The sequence below is a fragment of the Scyliorhinus canicula genome, chromosome 4 (assembly GCF_902713615.1).
Source record: "Scyliorhinus canicula chromosome 4, sScyCan1.1, whole genome shotgun sequence".
Classification (NCBI taxonomy): domain Eukaryota; kingdom Metazoa; phylum Chordata; class Chondrichthyes; order Carcharhiniformes; family Scyliorhinidae; genus Scyliorhinus; species Scyliorhinus canicula.
The window spans coordinates 68,230,341-68,251,454 of NC_052149.1; the positions used below are offsets into that span (position 1 = coordinate 68,230,341).

At 43.9% G+C, this 21,114-nt stretch overlaps 1 protein-coding gene across 1 annotated transcript in view; it reads left to right on the forward strand.

Moving 5' to 3' along the window:
• Window positions 1-480: 480 nt before the first annotated feature.
• Window positions 481-21,114, forward strand: part of zranb2 (zinc finger, RAN-binding domain containing 2) — a 40,665-nt gene continuing 20,031 nt past the window's right edge. Inside the window, exons 1-5 of the mRNA XM_038794393.1 lie at window positions 481-809; window positions 8,999-9,051; window positions 12,740-12,848; window positions 13,062-13,144; window positions 14,564-14,640. Coding sequence (XP_038650321.1) covers window positions 739-809; window positions 8,999-9,051; window positions 12,740-12,848; window positions 13,062-13,144; window positions 14,564-14,640 — 393 coding nt within the window. The 5' untranslated portion in view covers window positions 481-738. The remainder of the gene's footprint in view (window positions 810-8,998; window positions 9,052-12,739; window positions 12,849-13,061; window positions 13,145-14,563; window positions 14,641-21,114) is intronic.

Below are 21,114 nucleotides of genomic sequence, written 5' to 3' on the forward strand. Positions count from 1 at the left end.
GGGGGCGGGAAGGAGGCGTTTGTTGGGAATGGCGACTCCGAGATTTTGCGGGGTTCGGAGAATAGCGGGAGGGCGTTGGAACAGCGTCGCCGTAAAAATTTGCGACGCCCGCTATTCTCCGAACCGTCGTGAGTCCGGAGAATCGCGCCCACAATTTGGGAGGCAATCTTCCCCAGAACTGAGCAATTAAAGGCACATACTTCCTTCACAAAACTTAATTCAACTAAAATCAATTGCTTTCCAATCTAGGCAAGACGAAGAAGGAGTTCAAAGCCTGATGAACTCATTATAAGAAGCATTCGACTTTCAAAAGAAAATATTTTTTCTACATGTATGCACAGCATGTTGCCCATTTTGGTGAATGCAAGGTTGAGCAACTAACCAGCCAGAATCCCTGTCCCTTTAAACAGTGGAGTTCTGGGCTGGAGTGGCCTGGGAAGGGAGCCAGCCAATCAGAGCCTGGCAGCCCAGGTCTTCCAGTATCCCGGGAGGCAGTGCGGGCTGCAGCCACTAGGCCGAACTCGGTGCAGACGCTTGTTGGGGCTGGAAATCGGTGATTGTTTATAACAAACAAAAAAAAATACCAGATCGCTAAGGACGGCGAGAGCAGTGAGGTGCTGAGTACTCGGAGCTCCAGGAGAAAGTTTTTGCCCCTGTCTGAGTGAGCACAGGGCCAGCCGCAGCTTCTCCTCGCCCCCTCCGCGTTCTCTCGCTGTGTCTCCATTCCCGGCCTCTTCAATGGAGGCGGAAAAGATGTCGGCGAAAAGCTTTCGCGTCAGCGACGGGGACTGGATCTGCCCCGATAAAAAGTAAGGGAACTGAAGTGGTGGTAACAATAATGATGATGCTGGCAAATGCCGAGGGCGCGCCGAGCCGCTTGTCTGCACTGAGCCACAAGGCCGAGTGAGAGTGAATAACGTGGACATCAGCAGGCCCGCTGCGCTCAGGGGGCAGAAACCTCGCTGTCGGCTCCTGTAATTCCTCCTCCCAGCAGATTTCACACATCGTAATCGATGGTACAATTCACCATTTTGCAAGAATCCAAATCATTTGTACTTTAAGCAGGGTTTACTTTTCCTGCTACGCCTTAAAGTAGCAACATATTCAAGTCGCCCTGAGCACACCACCCCCTCCCTGCCTTTGCTCAGCTATCCCTGGTTTTCGGCCCCGAACTCTTCTGCGATGTGGTTGGGATACTTTGTTTTTATTTTGCACCCAGCCCCTGCCAAAGTCTGCAAATCCGAGCTGTGGTTATTGCACCAACCACGGCGTTGTTTCCACTCGCCCTGTTTGATGTATTTTGAACTGTGGGATTATTGCTGATTCTTGCACCTCAATGTACAATTCCCTAACAATTTGCTGGGTCTTCATTCAAAAGTTAGTAATGAGGTTTCATTTTGACTCCTGCTCTGCATTGACGGCAAAATTTAAATTAACAGTAACAAAGAGTCGGCACCGCTGAAAATTTTGGACATCTTTATGCTGTAGCATTTTTTTAACAGTCTTGTACATGGTCACCTAGCACGTGTGCAATTTTTATTTTTTTTGTCATTTTTCTACTGGAGATGTTGAATCCTGGAAATACCATTGGTTTAGGTATATTTAGCCCCTTGTCTATTATTTGTTTTGGCTTATATAGTGAGTGTTTTGATGGGAGGGGAATCGATACATATGTGATCTTCACTCCATGTCCAGACACCTGCACTTTCTAGATTTCTAGCATGATCACAACATCCTAACTTAATGATTTACAGCTAATTGCAATGCCCCTGTCAACAACCATGGCTCAAATGGCAGCACTCGCTACCTGGAGTCAAAAGGTTACGATTCAAGTCTGACTTCAGGCTTGAGCACAAAAAATGCAGACCAACACTCCAATGAGGTACTGAAAGTGTGCATTTTTCAAGGTGCTAACCTTCAGGTGAGAGGTTAAATCCACTTGAGGCTCATTTAGCTCAGTGGGCTAGACAGCTGGTTTGTGATTCAGAACAAGGCCAGCAGCATGGGTTCAATTTCCGTATCAGCTGAGAATTCTGAATTCTAAATTGAGGTCCCATCCGCTCTCAGGTGAGGTATGTTGAAGGAGAGCTAGGGACCTGTGTGTAGTATCCCGGTCAGCATTTATCCCTTAAACAACACAAAATCGATTGTTCTCGCATTGCTGTTTTTGGGAGCTTGCTCTACAAATTGTGTACTGCATGTCCGAATAATGCCAATGGCAAAATAGCAGAACTCCACAGGGAAGGCGAGAGCGACTGCTCTTGAGACATCAAGGCAACATTTGACCAAAGCCCTAACAAAATTGAAGTCAGTGTGAATTAGGGCATCATACCTAGCACAAAGGAAGATGGTGTGGTAGTTGGAGGTCAATCATGTCAGTCCCAGATCATCGATTCAGGGTAGTGTCCCAGACCCAACCATCTTCAACGACTATCAATGTTCATGTTCTCCAACTTAATAAGATTAAGGTTAAAATTGGGACGTTAGAATGGTGGCAGATGATCAGAAGCTTGGTCGGAGTAGTTTTCAGAATGTCTTTCAAAAGCAGGACAAATGGGTTTGGGAAGGGAATTTGAGAGCTTTTGGCCTTGGCAACCTGAAGGCATGGTTTCCAGTGATTGCATAGTGTTCAGTACCATTCATGATTGCTCAGATACTGAAGCAGTCCGTGCCTACATGCAGCAAGACCAGGATAGCAGTCAGGCTTGGACTGAAGTGGCAGTAACATTCACACCACACAAGTGCCAGGTAATGACCGCCTTCAACAAGAGAGTATCTAACCACCTCTCATTGACATTCAACAGCATTACCATCAGTGAGTTTCAATCATCAACATTCTGGAGGTTACAATTGACGAGAAACTTAACTGGACCAGGCATATAAATACTGTTAATACAAAAGCAGGTCAGAGACTGCGAAATCTGCAGTGGGCAACTCACCACCTGACTCCCCAAAGCATGTCTGCCATCTACAAAGTTCAAATCAGGAGTATAAAATACTCTAAAATTGCCTGGGTGAGTTGGTAGTTCCAACAATACTCCTAGCTCTATCCAGGACAACTTGATTGACACTTGGCCCACCAACGTAAGCATTGAGTTTCTCCATTACGACTCAGTGGCAGCAGTGTGTGTTATCTCGAATATGCACAGCAGCATTTTTTCAAGGTTCCTTTGACAGAACCGTCCAAACCCATGACAGGCTAGAATGGTGCGGCCAGCCGAACTATGGGATCAAACTTAAAAAAGAAAAGTGACATTTTGAAGTAAATATGAAATTCAGTAGTTACAATTCAAAATGTTTGAAGTTATAATTGTGTGTGTATACGTGTGTGTGTTCGTGTGTACACATATGGTTTATAATACATATTGCAAAGTATTTTCAGTGTTTTGGATTAGTTGTGACCGGTGCAAAGCTCTGTTTTGTTGCAGTGATACTAGAACAAGAAGTTCTTGTATCATGTCTTTATTGTAATAAAATGGCGCAAGATGCTTTGCAGTAATAATATAAAACCAAATTGAGATATTGGGGCAGATGACCAAAAGCTTCGTCAAAAATAAGTTTTCAAGGCGTCTTTCCAACAGAGGAGCAGCTGGGGTAGGGAGAGAATTTTAGAGCTTTTGGCTTTTGACAACTTGAAGGCATGGTCTCCAGGGGGGAACCATTATAAGGAGGGATGTTCAAAAGCCTAGAATTAATAGAGCATAGATTTCTTGGGAGGGTAGTGGAGATGGAGTAGATTTTGAGTTTGCACCAACCCTCAAATAGCACTCCACCCATATCCGTTCTATCATCCATATAGGTTTGGGAAGTGAGGAGTTGTCAATGTGACTATGGGAAAGGAAAATAATTTGGGAGATATTTGGGATATGGTTGTTTTAAAAGAAAAGGAAATGAGCAATGGGGAAGTAATAGAGTAGTACGTAGTTGGGATAATATGTATTTGTGTTGATGGGTGGAAGAAAAAGAATGTAACATTCATATATGGGTTTGCCCTAATGTTGCATACCAAAGTAAGATTAAACACATAGATACATAAAAGATAGGAGCAGGAGGAGGCCTTTTGGCCCTTCGAGCCTGCTCCGCCATTCATCACTATCATGGCTGATCATCCAACTCAATAACCTAATCCTGCTTTCTCCCCATAGCCTTTGATCCCATTCTCACCAAGTGCTATATCTAGCCACCTCTTGAATATATTCAAAGTTTTAGCACCAACTACTTCCTGTGGTAATGATTTCCACAGGCTCACCACTCTTTGTGTGAAGAAATATCTCCTTATCTCTGTCCAAAATGGTTTACCGTGAATCCTCAGACTGTGACCCCTGGTTCTGGACACACCCATCATTGGTAACATCTTCCCTGAATCTACCCTGTCTAGTTCCGTTAAAATGTTATAAGTCTCTATAAGACCCCCCCTCATTCTTCTGAACTCCAGCGAGAACAATCCCAACCTAGTCAATCTCTCTTCGTATGGCAGTCCAGCCGTTCCTGGAATCAATCTGGTAAACCTTTGCTGCACTCCCTCGAGAGCAAGAACATCCTTCCTCAGAGAAGGAGACCAAAACTGCATACAATACCCCAGGTGTGGCCTCACCAAGGCCCTGTATAATTGCAGCAACACATCCCTGTTTCTGTACTCTAAACCTCTCGCAATGAAGGCCAACATACCATTAGCCTCCTTTACCGCCTGCTGCACCTGCATGCTTACCTTCAGTGACTGGTGCACAAGTCACCCATGTCCCGCTGCACACTCCCCTTTCCCATTTTACAACCATTTGGGTAGTAATCTGCCTTGCTGTTTTTGCTTCCAAAGTGAATAACCTCACGCTTATCCAAGTTATGCTGCATCTGCATTGATTTGCCCACTCACCAACCTGTCCAGATCATGCTGTAGGATCCCTGCATCCTCGTCACAATTCACCCTTCCATCTAACTTGGTATCATCAGCAAACTTTGAGATGTTACGTTTTGTTCCCTCATCCAAATCATTAATATATTGTGAATAGCTGGGGTCCCAGCACCAATCCCTGTGGTACCCCATTGGTTACTGCCTGCCAATTTGAAAAGGACCCATTAATCCCTACTCTTTGTTTCCTCTCTGCCAACCAGTTTTCTATCCACCTCAGTACATTTCTCCCAATCCCATGCGCTTTAATTTTGCACAATAATCTCTTATGCGGGACTTTGTCAAATAAGTCGGCTTGTGTTTTTGTGCAAGCTTCACTGATTAGGTCAGCATTTATTTCCCATATCTAATTGTCCTTGAGAAGGAGGTGGCGAGCTACTTCTTGAACTGCTGCAGTCCATGTGCTGTAGGACCCACAGTTCTATTAGGGAGGGAGTTCCAGAATTTTGACCCAGTGACAAGTGATGGAAAGATGATATATTTCCAAGTCAATATGTTGTAGGCTTGATGGGGACCTTTCAGCTAGTGGTGTTCCCATGTGCCTGATGCCCTTGTCCTTCTAGATGGTCATGGATTTGGAAGGTGCTGTCTCAGGCGCCTTGGTGCGTTCCTGCAGTGCATCTTGTAGATGGTGCACAGTGCTGCTGTGTGTTGGTGGTGGAGGGAGTGAATATTTGTGGATGGGGTACCAATCAAGCAGGCCTTTTTGTCCTGAATGGTGTCAAGCGTCGTGTTGTTAAAGCTGCACTCATCCAGGTAAGGGGAGAACATTCCATCACACTTCTGATTTGTGCCTTGTAGTTTGTGGACAGGCTTTGCAGAATCAGGAGGTGAGCTATCGCCACACGATACCTAGCCTCTGAACTCTTTTAGACACAGTATTTATATGGTTAATCCAGTTAAGTTTCTAGTGGCAGAAAAATTATTTATAGTTTTTGTTATTCTAACAATTGTAGAAAGCATATTAAGCTGAATAAGGCATGTTTTGGGCGATTGTCTGCATTTAATGTTTACCTTTTTGAGAGAAATTACATTTTTGAAAGTAATTATCTCCTTGTGTTTTGCTGACTGGAAGGTCAATGTGCATGTGCACCTGTGAGACAGACAGATAAAGACAATGGTAGGAACAGTTTATTTTCAAGTAAGTGATGCTTCTGAGAGAAAGAAACTTTGAGTTGAGGGGGCGTTTCACCTTTTGGAACATTGAAGTGAAATTGGAAGTGGATACTGGGTTTTGGTGAGGTGAGTGGAAATATGATGGGGAAAAGCAGACACAGTTTGAACAGAGTAAGGGAAAGGGAGAATTTGGGAATGGGGGGGAAATGCTATTAAGTAGGGAATGTTAATGGGATGATGTAAGATGTGACAGGAGCTGGGGGGTGGTGCTTGCATTGGGGAGGGATGGGAGGCAGAGAATGTAAGGGCAGACAGGTGCTGGCAGAAACAATTTCCCTATACACTACTCTATATTGCTTGCATTTGTTGGTGGCTCCATTCTTTGTTATCTGTTCCATTTAAGAACATAGGACTTTACCTAAAGTCATATGGTAGCTTGTTCTGCACAACTGCCTTTTCCGCCTCAAATCGTTTTGTAATTTTCTGGAATGACCACCTGAAATCCACCAGCTCAAACTTGTTAAATTGCTGCATGAATATTGCATTTGCATTCATCACCAGACTTGTTTTGTTAATGACACACCCTACGTGTACCTTATTACACTAAGTTGATCTTTGAGTTCAGCTACTAAAATCAGGAAGTACTTTCTTGAAACATATATTTTGTTCTCTTTGGTGACAATTGACTGGTAGCTACTTTGAGGATATGGGACAATTCAGGCAGCATTTTAAGCTTAGAGCCACGTTGAGGCTGGCCCCTATCTGTGCCAATCATTTATTTGAGCTGTCAAGATTGAACGCCATGTTCGGGGCGTGGGAAGGGGCTAGAGAGATTTGGGGACGGTTTATAGAGGGGCGGTTTGCCAGCGTTGAGGAATTGACGGCGAAGTTTGAGTGGGGGGGGTGGAACAAATTCAGCCCCTATCTGTGCCAATCATTTATTTGAGCTGTCAAGATTGAACGCCATGTTCGGGGTGTGGGAAGGGGCTAGCGAGATTTGGGGACGGTTTATAGAGGGACGGTTTGCCAGCGTTGAGGAATTGACGGCGAAGTTTGAGTGGGGGGGGTGGAACAAATTCGGTCAGGTACCTCCAGATAAGGAACTTGGCCACCACAGACATCTCTGTTGGAAAGGATACGTTTGCTGGTGGGGTTGGCAGAGGGGGGCACGTCTGGTATTTATGGGTGAATTGTCGTTTGGTGGACAAAGTGAAGGCGGAGAGAGAGCTGTGGCCTGTAGTAGGTGATGAGGTGTGGAGTGCGGCCCTTCACAGTGTGAACTTCATGTGCGCGGCTTGATCTGATCCAGTTTACGATAGGGTGCACCTAACCAAAACTAGGATGTGTTTTTTTCCTGAGGTACAAGACATGAGTGAGCAGTGGTCCGGTGGGGGGTGGGGGGGGGGGGGGGTGGGGGGGGGGGGGGGGGGTGGGGGGGGGGGTGGGGGGGGGGGGGGGGGGGGTGGGGGGGGGGTGGGGGGGGGGGGGGGGGGGTGGGGGGGGGGGGTGGGGGGGGGGGGGCACCAATTTCTAGCACCTTTTCTGGGCTGACCCCAAATTGGTATGCTTTTGGGTCTTGTTTAACATCATGTCGGTGATACTGAATATTAAGCTGGAGCATTATCCTTTGGTGGCTGTTTTTGGGGTGTCGGACTCGCCAGGGCTGCAGACAGGAGTGAAGGCAGATGTCCTTGCCTTCACCTCACTGCCCGGAGGCAAGTTCTGCTGAGGTGAAGGTCTTTTCTCCCAACACCTCGGTCTGGTTGGATGACCTAATGGAATTCTTGTACCTCGAGCAAGCCAAGTACACCATCAGGGGGTTGGTTGAGATAAACCACCTCAGTTGCTGCGAGATTTGGGGGGGAGGGGGGGGGGTGCTGGGAGGGGAGGTGTCTGGGGTTGTTTTGTTTGGTTGTAGTTTTTATCTTGGTGGGTATGGTTGGTTGGAGTTTTTGTTACGTTGGTTTGCGTATCATGTACTATGTGGAATATGGGTTTTGATGTAAAATGTATTTGTGCCAATAGTACTTCTCTGCTATGTTGTTAGCAGTTCGGCAGGGATTCCATCTACTCCTGATAACTTTGTGTTCTTCAGCTGTCGGATGGCCTTTTCTACCTCGTGCTGGATTGGGGTTGTGCTGAAATGATGGTGGGTAGCATGCTACAGGTTGGAGTTGAAGATAACTCGCGTTGAAGCCAGAGCCTCTGTTAAGGAGATGTTCAAAGTGCTCCTCCTGGCAGGCGCTGACTGCTGCTCTGTTCTCCCTCAGCCATGTGGTGCTTGGTCCATAGTTGGTCTTGACTACATTAAAGAAACCTCATGCATTGTGGTTGACAGCTAACTACTGGATCTCCTGCGCTTTCTCCACCCACCATCTGTTCATTAGGTCACGGGTTTTTTGCTGGACCTCAGCCTTCAGTTGTCTTAACAGTACAGCCTGCCTCCTATTGGTTGAGGTTTGGCCTGTTTGTTTACAGTATTCACAAAGTTTTTGGGGTTTTATTTTCAATAAAAGTCCAGTTGGGGGGAGATTCAGTAACTTCATTGCAGTGTGCTAATGTAATAAAGATTATTACTATTATTAACAACACTGCAATGAAGTTACTGTGACAATCCCCTAGTCGTCACACTCTGGCGCATGTTTGGATACACTGAGGGAGAATTCAGAATGTGGGAAGAAACCAGAGCACCCGGAGGAAACCTACGCAGACACTGGGAGAGCGTGCAGACTCTGCAGAGATAGCGACGGGAATTGAACCCAGGTCCCTGGCACTGTGAAGCAATAGTGCTAACCACTATGCTACTGTGCTTAAAGAGCAGTCTGTGGAAGAAAGTTAATGTACTTCTTAAAAAAAAATTCTAAATAGGAACCACCTAAATAAAGTTCTATTGAAATAAATGATATTGATTTCTGAATTAACATATATTTTTGGGTGCGAGCTTTTCATTCATATTTCTCACATTTCACTTTTTAGATGTGGGAATGTTAACTTTGCAAGAAGAACAAATTGTAACAGATGTGGAAAAGGTAAGTGGTGCTAGATTCTATTCAGGCTGTTGCCTTAAATCCAGCATGTTATCATGTTTTGTGTATTTGTTTGGACAGATTGTCAGTTGTTTAGGTAAAATATTATTTCATTTTCCGTTGCAATTTTCTTCACTTCCCTAAGGTTTTGATTGCTTTTCAGGACACAATACCTTGGACACCTTGCAGTACTTTGCTTAGGTGGTCATATCTGTGTGTATGGCCTTAATGTTAAGTTTCAGCTGACTGTTCTCCAATGGCCAAACTTGATTCCATACTTGCAAGAAAAGAGCATTTTCGGAGTTCTTGCTTTTTTGATTTCCCTTTGCTCCCATTTCTTTTATTGTATCTTTACTTTTTTTGGTTGGGGATCGTTAATTGAGTCCTTTTAAGTCGAGCGAAGGAAGTACAGAATTTAAAGTCTCATAGCTTGACAGCTGGAACGCTATGTCCTTAAGTTTTGTTTGGGAAAATAAATCCCAGACTTCCTGGCACCCAGCAAATTGGAGGGTTTTGGTTCAATTGGTTGGCGGCAGCCAATGGGTTGGGCAAGAATATTGTTCTTCCTTCCAACAGACAGTGATTGGTTACTGTCAGGTGGGACTTTTCGGAAAGAACCCAGCAGAAGACATGAAATTGTTGAAGTGAGTTATGCTTTTTCACCCTCTCTTTCGGCTGCCTGCTGTTTCTGCAGTGAAGAACGTTACAAGTTGATGGAAAAGATAAAATCCATCTGAAGGCCTGAACTGTTTGGTGTGTGTGTGTGTGTGCGCGTGTGTAGCCGTATTTAATTGGGACCAAACCAAAGACATTGGATATTTAAGAAATTTAATTTCACCTGTATTGCGACCCCGGGTCAAGTGGGGTTGGACTGCGTACTAACCCAGGGTGTCGTGACAGTGTCGTATTAAAGATTTCACTCCCAAACAAATTTTGATCTCCGCATTTGAAGTAATGCTAACATCCATGGAAATACATAGGTTGCAACACACAAATAGGCTATTTTGCCAACCCAGCCCAAGTCAGTGTTTCTGACCTCATTTATTCACACTGTTTCAATATCTTTTCAGCCTCCTTTCCTCCATCCACCTAACCAGCCTAACCTTCAATATTATTGTCTCTAATACTACCCAGGCCACTTTGTTCCTTTCACAACTTTGGGTAAAGAAATTTCTTCTGCCCTCTTCTAACTTCCTTCCCCTTAGGGTGAAGGAAATTAACCAATGCTATTTTGTTCTAAACCTTAATCCGGCTTCTCAACTTCTTTAAACGTACCAGTTGGATTAGAGTCATTTATCTTTGGGAGCATGCTTCACATGCCTATTTTTTGTGGCATTTCCTAACTACTATGGATTGGACATTTTGTAAATGTGACCTCTAGTTCTGTGTTCATTCTCCCAACAAATAGTTTGTTCATCTCAACCTTGTAATTATTTTGATGACATTGGGGTTCCTGTTCAGTTTTAACGTACAATGAAAATACGTTTAGTTATTTCTTCTTTCTTGATTCTGTCACAAATGCACAGTTTTGGCAAGAATAACCATTCTCTTGCAACTAATGCAGGAATTATGAGTTTAGAAATAAGGAAGGTATTCTAAACACCTTTTATAAAAACGCTTTGTGGTCTCATCTATATCGGACAGACCAAACGCAAGCTGGGTGATCGCTTTGCTGAGCATCTTCGGTCTGTGCGCATTCAGGACCCTGACCTTCCTGTTGCTTGCCATTTTAACAAAATACCCTGCTCCCATGCCCACATGTCTGTCCTTGGCCTGCTGCAATGTTCCAGTGAAGCTCAACATAAACTGGAGGAATAGCATCTCGTCTTCCAGTTAGGCACACTACAGCCACAGAAACCATGCTACAGCCTTCTGGTCTCAACATCGAATTCAACAACTTCAGATGATTAGCTCTACCCCACCTTGACCCATTTGTTTTCATCCCATTTCATTTTAACTGTCTTTTACCATTTCTTTCTTTCTTGTCTTTCCTAATATATATTTAACCCCCCCCCCCATCTTATCCACCTTACCCTTTCTCCCCTTTGCTTCCCCCTTCCCCTCCCCCCACATCTACATCTGTCACAGTTTACCCTCTGATAATTTCTCTGCTGTTTGACCTTTCACACCTTTTGTTCTCTCTGAGGACTGCCATTAACAGTCTTTCCCCTTGGTATCTGTGGCCATTAGCACCCAATTTCCCTGGGTTTCTGTGGCTATGACTCCTCTTTCATTCTCACTCCACAGCATAAATATTTCTCAATTTCTCTGTCTGTTAGCTTTGACAAAGAGTCATTGGACTCGAAGCGTTAGCTCTTTTCTCTCCCTACAGATGCTGCCAGATCGGCTTGAGATTTTCCAGCATTTTCTCTTTCGTTTCAGATTCCAGCATCCACAGTAATTTGCTTTTATTTTATGAAACACTGGTTCTGCTTCTGCTGGTATATTCTGTTCAGTTCTGGATACCCTCTAAAATCATTTTGTAATTTTCAGGAATGACCACCTGAAACCCACCAGTCCAAACTGTTAAATTGGTGCATAAATATTGCGTTTGCAGCCAGCACCAGACTTGTTTTTTTTAATGGCCCACCCAACGCTTTACCCTATTGCACTATGTTGATCTTGAGTTCAACTACAGAGAATGCAGGTGAGATTTACTTGAATAATACCAAGGATAAGCAACTTGGCAAACACAGATTTAAAGTGATAAATACTTGAAAGGAACAAATATACAGGGATATGGAGGAGGAGAGCGGAGAGGAATTATTTGGATAGCTGTATCGAAGAACCTATATAAGCATGAAGGGAAGAATGGTCTCCATTTGTGTTGTAAAGTGCTTTGGGATCTGCATCCAGTGAGATAAGGCCCTCAGTCAGGTGTAAATTTTGGCAGCTAGCTGAGCCAATTTTCAGAAGGACACAGTTAAGAGATTGGCCTTTTTCTTTTCTCCAGAGATTAAGTCTAGAACACCTGTGCCTGGAGCAGCCAGACACAGATGTCTCTTTCTCCATTGATTGAGAAAGGCTACAAGGATGTTGCAGCATGTAGCCTGTGAAGAAAGGAATGCTGTTAATTTAGTTTAGGAACTGCTACCTTGTATCTTGAGTTTCTCCCATAACGAAAAAATGTGTATTTTATTTTGTTGCAAGTAGCAATGAATGGGTTATTGTAAACTAGTTTGGTTTACAGGTAGCCTTGGCTAGCTTGAGTGTTTCTCACCTCTCCTGAAAAGATGATTGCACATCAATGCATGCAGATTATAATATTCTGTGCACATTGAGGAAGCTTGTTGTTATGACTGCTAGTTCTTCTTGTTGTTCAAATAGAAAGCGATTGCCCCTGAGTTGGAGAGATTATTTACTACAGGTATGTAAATGTGTAACTCAATCCAGCTGAGATCAGTTAACCTGAATGCACCTTTCCATGGCTCAGCATCACTGGGTAAACTTAATGTCGTTGGGAGAATCTGTATTTCTCTCTCAACCCTTGCCCAGTAGATAACAATGCTACAGAATTCCGGATTGAATGTCAGAATTTACCTGCGTTTTATCTCATTTAGTTTTCCAACGCATCTCTTCTCATAGCATGTGGCAAAATGCTCGTCTGCAAGCCATAGTTAAAACTTGATTTGGAAACGTAATGCCACAATTTTGTGAGAATTTTGATTGTAGCATTTTAATACTTTTTTAGAAAGAACATGTGAAGCAAAACTCATGAAGGCTGGAGGAACAGAAATTGGAAAGACTCTTGCTGAAAAGAGCCGTGGCCTTTTCAGTGCCAATGACTGGCAATGTAAAACGTAAGATAATCAAGTTATCATTTTAAAATGTTCAGTTTTACTACAAAATAGAAGTTCTGTATTGAAACTTGAGTACGGTTTAGAAAAATGCTCGTGTCAGGTTTTTTTTCTTTTCAACTTCACATATGTGAAAATAGGCATAGAATCCATGTTTTTTTTGTATACTTTGGTATAAGTGATATAGATATTAATGATTTAAATTTTAATTTCTAGCTGTGGGAATGTGAATTGGGCACGAAGATCAGAGTGCAACATGTGTAACACTCCAAAGTATGCCAAATTGGAAGAAAGGACTGGTGAGATCTGAATACACAATAGTAGAATGCACTACTATTAAAAACCACTAGGAACTTTTCAGTTGATGTGACTATTTTCAAAACTATAAATCGGAGTGTGATTGATATCTCCACATGTTCAATTTATAACTGACACTATTTTTTTCTAATTGTAATTCAGTGTAACATGAATTGATGTAGTCATTTTGAACATAGTTTGATATCTAGATTTAACCATGAATAAAGCTTTAGAGGCTTTGTTCAGAATACTGCTTGCCAAACACATTTTCCACATCCTTCCACACAGTCAAGCAGGGGTAATTCATTGATGCTAACACAGGGTTCATTTTTCAAGGAGTTGAATTCAAAAGCAGAGACATTATGTCAAAGTTGTATAGACTTTTAGTTAGATAATACGCGAGAAAATTGTGCACATTTCTATCTCCATTTTATAAAATATGGGAATCCTGGAGAACGTACAAAATGATTTGCAAGGATAACGTCAGAACACATATCGGGCGCTATTGATCAGACTGTAGCTTTCTCCAGGGTAAAAAAAACTGAGGAGTTGCCTGATCAAAATCTTTAAAGTTCCAAAGGGATTCAATAGTGTAGGCATGAAGATGATATTTCTACTTGTAGGCCAGTCAAACCTGAGGTCCTACACTTAGGTGCACATGTTCTGCAATAGGGCTTAAACAATCTGTTGGATGTGAGCCTTCATATGGCCACTGATGGTTAATTTAAATAAAGCTCAAATATGTTCAGCTCTGAACAATTAGATTCTTGGGGTACATAGAACAGTACAGCACAGAACAGGCCCTTCGGCCCTCGATGTTGTGCCGAGCAATGATCACTCTACTCAAACCCACATTAAACCAAATTATAAATTGTAGTTTATACAATACTAATGTCAGATGTCTGGACCAGTTAGCATGTTTGTTTTGTGGCAGCTATGCCTTTGTTTACTTCTCAATGGTCATAATTAGATACTAAGTATTTTAAGTATAATTGCAAATGCAATATGAAGGTATGATACATGATTAGTAATAGTAATTAAAATGCAATTTACACATCTTGTAACTTGATCTGTATTTGTCACATGATTTGATATAGGACGATAGATAGAATTTAGGATTAGCTGCAGGCCATTTAGCGCGTTGAGCCTGTTCTTCTAGTCAAAAAGGTCATGGCTGACCTGGTTGCGGTCTCAACTCCACTTTGCTTTCTGCGATTATAACTAATTTGGAGTTTAATTTTTGTGTTAAAGCATATTTGATTCATAACCTTGGATTTCATGGTTCCATTTTCTAAAAATATTTATCTCCTAATAAACCACACAATGTTTGGAATGCAGTTCTTGTGACATTTTCTTAATCTTTGAACTACATTTGATCAGAATTTTGAAAAATGATTGTGTTATCATGTCACTTCTGACAGGATATGGAGGTGGATTTAATGAAAGAGAAAATGTTGAATACATTGAGCGTGAAGAATCTGATGATGAATATGATGAGGTAAGACTTTAAAAGTAGAAATAAGCGAGACATTTTGGAAACTATTCTGTGAAGCATAAATTGATGTCATGTCCTCGTTCTTGAACAATAATGTGACTTTCCTCTTTAAAGGAAAGTCTTGTTTAGAATTAGCAAAAAGGACGCTTTTTAAAATCAGCGGCAGGAATTTTACTTGCTGAAATATCAGATTTTGAACTCCAAGAACCGCAGTTCTGCTTTAATAGAGAGATTCGCAAACTTGTTGGCATGGGGAGAGCATACTGAGATTCTCTGGGCGAGTACACAGAGGCGGGGGAGGTCAGAAATGAGAGCCACTGGTGTTAACTTTAATAAATGTTTATTCTGGAAGAATGAATCCACTACTAATATTTCCCTTATTCATTTTGATTTTCAAGCCTGCTGAGCAAAGAGATGAGTTCTTCCAACTCCTCTCCCTCCAAGCACATCAAGCAACCATGCTAGCTGACTGTATATGGGTCGGAATTCTCTGGCTGTTGGGATTCTCTTTCCCTGCTAACAGCACACCCCCACCGGTGGGGTTCCCAGTGACATGGGGCGGCTTCAATGGGAAGACCCATTGACAAGTGGCAGGAAGATAGAACATGGGATATGTGCACCTGGGGGACCGGTGAATCCCTCACATGGTCTTTTGAAGAACAATAAAAAGCAAATGATCAATGAAACGAAATAATCGAGGGGTGGTGGTGGTGACTACCCCCCAACCAATAATCAAACTAAACAAAAAGTCAGGGATGATAGCCCATCGTGGGGCAGTGTAACTAAAATAAAATGTCAAAAGGAAAATTTATTTATTAAACCCAAATAATATTTGAGAGTCAATTCCTTGCATACAATTGAGTATAATTAACAAGTCAATATCCAGCACCAGTTCGCCTTGTATTCATTAAACAGAACCTATTGGATTCTAACAACAGGTGCAGTCTTGAATAGCTTTGAGGATAACATTGTACCAATATTTAAAAAAGGTTTTTAATCTTTTAAAGACAAAGAAATATGATGAATTCAAAGTATAAATAGCCCTCACCTATACCGTAAGACATAGGAGCAAAGGTTGGCCATCAAGTCTGCCCCATCATTCAATGAGATCATGACTGATCTGATATCCTCAACTCTTACTTTCCCACCTTATCCCCATAACCCTTGATTCCTTTACTGATTAAAGATCTGTCTACCTCAGCTTTGAACATACTTAATGACCCATCCTCTACAGCTCTCTGCAATAAAGAATTCCACAGATTCATTACCATCAGAGAAGAAATTTCTCTCATATCTATCTAAAATGGGTGACCCCTTACTCTTTGATTCTGCCCTCTGGTCCTAGACACCTCACACAAAAGGAAACAACCTCTCAGCATTTACCCTGTCAAGTGCCTTAAGAATCCGCTATGTCTCAATAAGGTCACCTCTCGTTCTTCTAAACGCCAATGAGTACAGGCCAATCTACTCTCTCCTCATAAGAAAATCCCTCCATACCTGGGATCAACCTAGTGAACCTTCTGTGGACTGCCTCCAATGCCTGTATATCTTTCCTTAGATAAGGAGACCAAAACTGTTCACTGAATTCCAGTTGTGATCTGCCTTGTACAGTTTTAGTAGGACTTCCCTATTTTTATACCCCATTTCATTTGAAATTAAGGCAAACTTTCCATTTGCCTTCCCAATTACCTTCTGGACTTGCATGCTAACCTTTTGTGATTTATGCACAAGAACCCCCAAATTCCTCTGCTGCAGATTTCTGCAGTCTTTCTCTAATTAAATAATATTCAGTTCTTTATTCTTCTACAAAAGTGCATAACTTCACATTTTCCTTTATTATATTCATCTGCCAAATTTTTGCTTGCCTAACCTATCTATATTCCTCTGTAGATTCTGTGTAATCCATAACCACTTGCCTTCCCACCCATTTTTGTGTCATCTGCAAACTTGGCAATATTGCATTCATTTTCTTTGTCCAAGTCATTAATATGTTGTGAATAATTGCGGCCCGAGCACGGATCCCTGTGCACTCCACTAGTTACAGCCTGCCATCCTGAAAATGTTCCTCTTATGCCTATTCTGTCTTTTATCAGTTATGCAAACCCTCTACCTCCCAATCCCCCTTAACTCCGTATCTCCTGACCTTATTGTCTCTGATGTCTCAGTCACATGTAAAATATCGAGGAAGTACATGTCGCGCTTGTAATCCATATCACTCTGCCTTTTTCCAACCTTGACAATTGAAAGCGATATGCCCCATCCCCAAACAAGAACTTTAAACTTAAAGCCAATTTCGCAGTTATGAGGGACATCTGTCTAAGGTTAATTAAGTAAATAGATTTTAAAAATATAGCAATGAATAAACTGTGGGAAACATTTCAAGAAACAATTGAAATTGTTCAACAAAACTGCATTCCATTATAAAAACAAAAACTTTGCAAGCATGATCCATTCCTGGCTTACTGAGGAATTAAGGCTATAATTGTATGTAAGAAGAAGCATCTAATGTTCCAAAGAATAATAGTAAGTCTGAAGATTGGGAGTGCATTGGAAGTTAGCAAAATGGCTTAAGAGTCAAGGTTATATTACCATGGATAGAGAATTTGTTAAAGGGTGGGAAGCAAATAGTAAGGATAAATGGGGCATTTTGAAGTAGATAAGCTGTGACTAAAGGAGTGTTTGCAAGGATCTTTGCTGAGGCCTCAGCTATTTATAATCTATGACTCAAATGAAGCGAAAGATGATCGCGAAAGCTGATTAACTGAAATGTGAACCCAACTGGTTTATACATGCACCTCCAAGAAAGAGAACCTGTCACTCCCACTCCGTCTGGGTGACATGCAAGTAGCCAACACCATGTGGTTAACTTCTCTTACACGCAAGTGGTCCAATAGCTATAAAGAATATGTTCAGGACAACTGAGCGATGTCAATCCAGGGTGCCTTGCCAGTGAAATCATCCTGGAATAATTAAAAAGAATACTGATTACGTTGTCACACAAGCAGTTGGACGATGCTATTGGAAAGATGAACTTTTGAGTTTGGATATTACATATGATCGAGAACCTATTTCAATGGAGTCATTAACAATATCAGCATGTATTGGGACCAGGATGATAATTGACTCATGGGAGAAACAAGGAGACGCGATGTGGATTTCATGATGGTACAGAAAGATTAAAGAAGGGTTTTAGTGACGTGAGGGGCAGTTGGAAGCAGTGTTTGAACAAGGACTGATTATCTTGAGGTGAAGAAATCCCTGGATTTCTTGCACTTGCTATTTGAAACAAGATGGGAAGAAAGTGATGGGAAAGGGAGCTTAAGAGTCGTGTATCATGAAATAATAGTATGGATTTGCCTTCCGGTGATGTGATGAGCAGAAGCACATCAGGTGGTTCTCCTCCAAACCAGAACCAAAAACGACATTTTTAGTAGAATTTTGCCCAAGACCAAACTTGCTCAGCAATGAGAAGAAAACAACCACGAGAGTTTGCCGCCAAACGGGAGCTCGAGGGCCCAAAAAGGCAGCAGAAGTGGCAGAAAAAGCCACTGGCGAGCCGGCGCACACAAAGGAGGCGAAGGAGCCCTGGCCGCTCACTAGAGAGGGAGACCAACAAGCTGAGCATTAGTCTCCCTCTCTCTCCCACACCCATCACTAACTGGAAACGGATAGAAGATCTTTCTCATGAAGGAGTTGACCGCTATGAAAGAGGCGATCAGGACCAAAATCCAAGTGGCGGTCAAAGTGGCAGAGGCGATGGCCACCATGCAAAAGGCCATCGCTGGGCTGGAGAGGACAATCCTCGACCTGGAAAGGTCTCGACCGACCAGAGCAACAGAAACGTCGCCCTGGAAGCCTAAGTGAAAAGGTTGGTAGCGGCGGGTCGAGGACCAAAAGAAGTGGTCCTGACGACAGAACATTCTGATCGTGGGCCTGTCAAAAGGTATCGAGGGCAGGGATCCGACTGGCTACGTCGCCCAAATGCTGGCCGGGAGAAACAACCTCCTAGAGCTCAACAGCGCACAACTCACTTAAGCTGAAACCCAAAACTGGGGAGCAGCCGAGGGCGATCTTTGCAAAACTCCACCGGTACCAGGATTGTGAGAGGATCCTGTGGTGGGCGCGGTGACTAAAGTGACCACCTGGGAAGGACATAAAATCCATATCTAATAGAACATTAGGGCAGATCTAGTAAAACAAAGGGCCAAGTTCAACCATGCAAAGTCGGCCCTGTACAAGAACTGGGTATGTTTTGGTATGCTGGTCCGGTCCAGGCTCTGGGTCACATGCTAGAAGAAAGAACATTACTTTAACATCCCGGAGGAATCGAATGAATTCTTAAAAAAAAAAAGGGCCTGGACAAGCGACAGGCAAGGCAACGGTGAGAGTTGTGCAAAGAAAGACTCTAGGAGGGAAAATCAAAGACTCATTGGACTGTGAGCATGTTTGTGCGGGACTGTGCTGCCTCGCTCTGATAGTAAGGCGAAGACTGGGTTGCAGAAGGAAGCAAGGACAGGGGAAGGCAGGTGAGAGGTTAAGACAGGCAAAATGATCAGTCAGCAGGGATAAGGTAGGGGCGGGAAGGGAGCCACCACACTAGTAGAAATAGCCAGTGTGGGACGACAAAGCAAGGGGGACTAAGACGCACCTCCCAGTAGAGTGGGAGCGCCTAGGTGTGGGGGGGGGGGGGGGGGTGCATAGAGAGGAAGGGGAAAGCACAGGGGGAGACCGGGAAATAGAGACGCGGTGTGGGGCGGTGGAGGAGAAAGCACAAAAGAAATCGAACGGGGACAATGAGTTGGTTTTCGAACAGCTTCGGCAGGTGAGGAACGGGCTGAGAAAGCAAGCAGCCACTTTGGAGGATCCTTGGGCAAAGGGAAATACCAGAGTACAGGGGCGCACTCTGGTGGCGTGCACACAGTTGCCGGCCATGTTGGGTGGCACCTGGACAAAGGGAAACCCCGGAGCGCAGGAGCCCAGCATCTTGGTGAGACCGGTGACCACAGTCATTTTGGACGGCCCCCTAACAAAGGGAGACCCCTGAGTGCTGGGGCACATCTGCCATGCAAGTATAGTTGACCCTGCAGAAGCGGGGTGACAGAAACCCCCACCAGTATTATTACCTGGAATGTCAGGGGACTTAACGGTCCAGTGATAAGGTCCAGAGTCTTCGCCCACCTAAAAAGTTTGAAGGCCGGCATAGTCTTCCTGCAGGAGACACACCTGAGGGAGAAGGACCAACTGCGTGTAAGGAAGGGCTGGGCGGGACAGATGTACCATTAATGCTATGGGACAAGGGCTGGGGAATGGCCATACTGGTTAGCTAGAGGAAGGGATTCACGGTCACATGGACAGTTACGGACCAAGGGGACAGTACGCATGGTCAGCGGTGTCCTAGATGGGGCACCAGTAGTCCTGGTAAATGCGTACGCACCCAACTGGAACGACACAGATTTCATTAAAAAGACCATGGCGGAAATCGCCGACACTGACTGGCACCAACTGATCATGGGGGGGGGGGGGGGGGGGGGGGGGTGACTTTAATTGTGTACAGGACCTGCTGACAGACCGATCAAACCCCAGAATGGGTAAAAGGATGGGCATGGCTAGGGAGTTGTGAACTTCCATGGAGTAGATGGGGGTGGTGAACCCTTGGTGGTTCTTACACCCTGGTGAGAAGGAATTCCCAATCTTTTCACCAGTCCTCAAAGCATATTCAAGAATAGATATCTTTGCAGTGGGGAAAGCGGTGCTTCCAGGAATATTAAGAGCAGAAACTTCCGCGATAGCTATCTCCAAACATGCTCCACGCTACGTGGACGAAGTTGGAGACGAGCCAAGCCCAACGTCCCACGTGGAGATTGGACATGGACCTACTGGCCGACAAGGGCTTCTGCCAGAAAATATCACTAGCCACAGGCGAGTACATCGCAAATAATCAGAGAGGAGGTCTCGCCTTCCACGCTCTGGGGGGCACTGAAGGTGGTAATTAGGGGAAAGATTATAGCCTGCAAGACACGTAGAGACAGGGAAGAGAGGGTGGCCAAGTAACAACTGAGTGACTCCATTCTGGAGGTCGACAAAGTACACTGAGACCCTGATCATGGAGCTTCTGGTGGAGAGGAAAAACTACAGATGGACTTTAACCTGTTATCCACCAGGAAAGCAGTGCACCAACTCCGCCAGGCGCAGGTGGCCTTCTATGAACACTGGGTAAAGACAGGAGCAGGGGGCAGGAACCCAAGAATCCCCAAGCCAACACTGCAAAGGAGGAAAAACATGGGCGGTCGGCCCTGTCGAACCTACACTGAGCAGCCGCAGCCAAGAGGGTGAAGAGATGGATAAAAGTGCCAAACACGGAATGGGTAAGGCTGGAGGAGTCCTCCTGCAAGGGAGCGACCTCCGAGCCCTCGCCACGGCAACACGGCTTGGGTAGGGTGCTCTTTCCAAGAGCCGGTGCAGACTCGATGGGCCGAA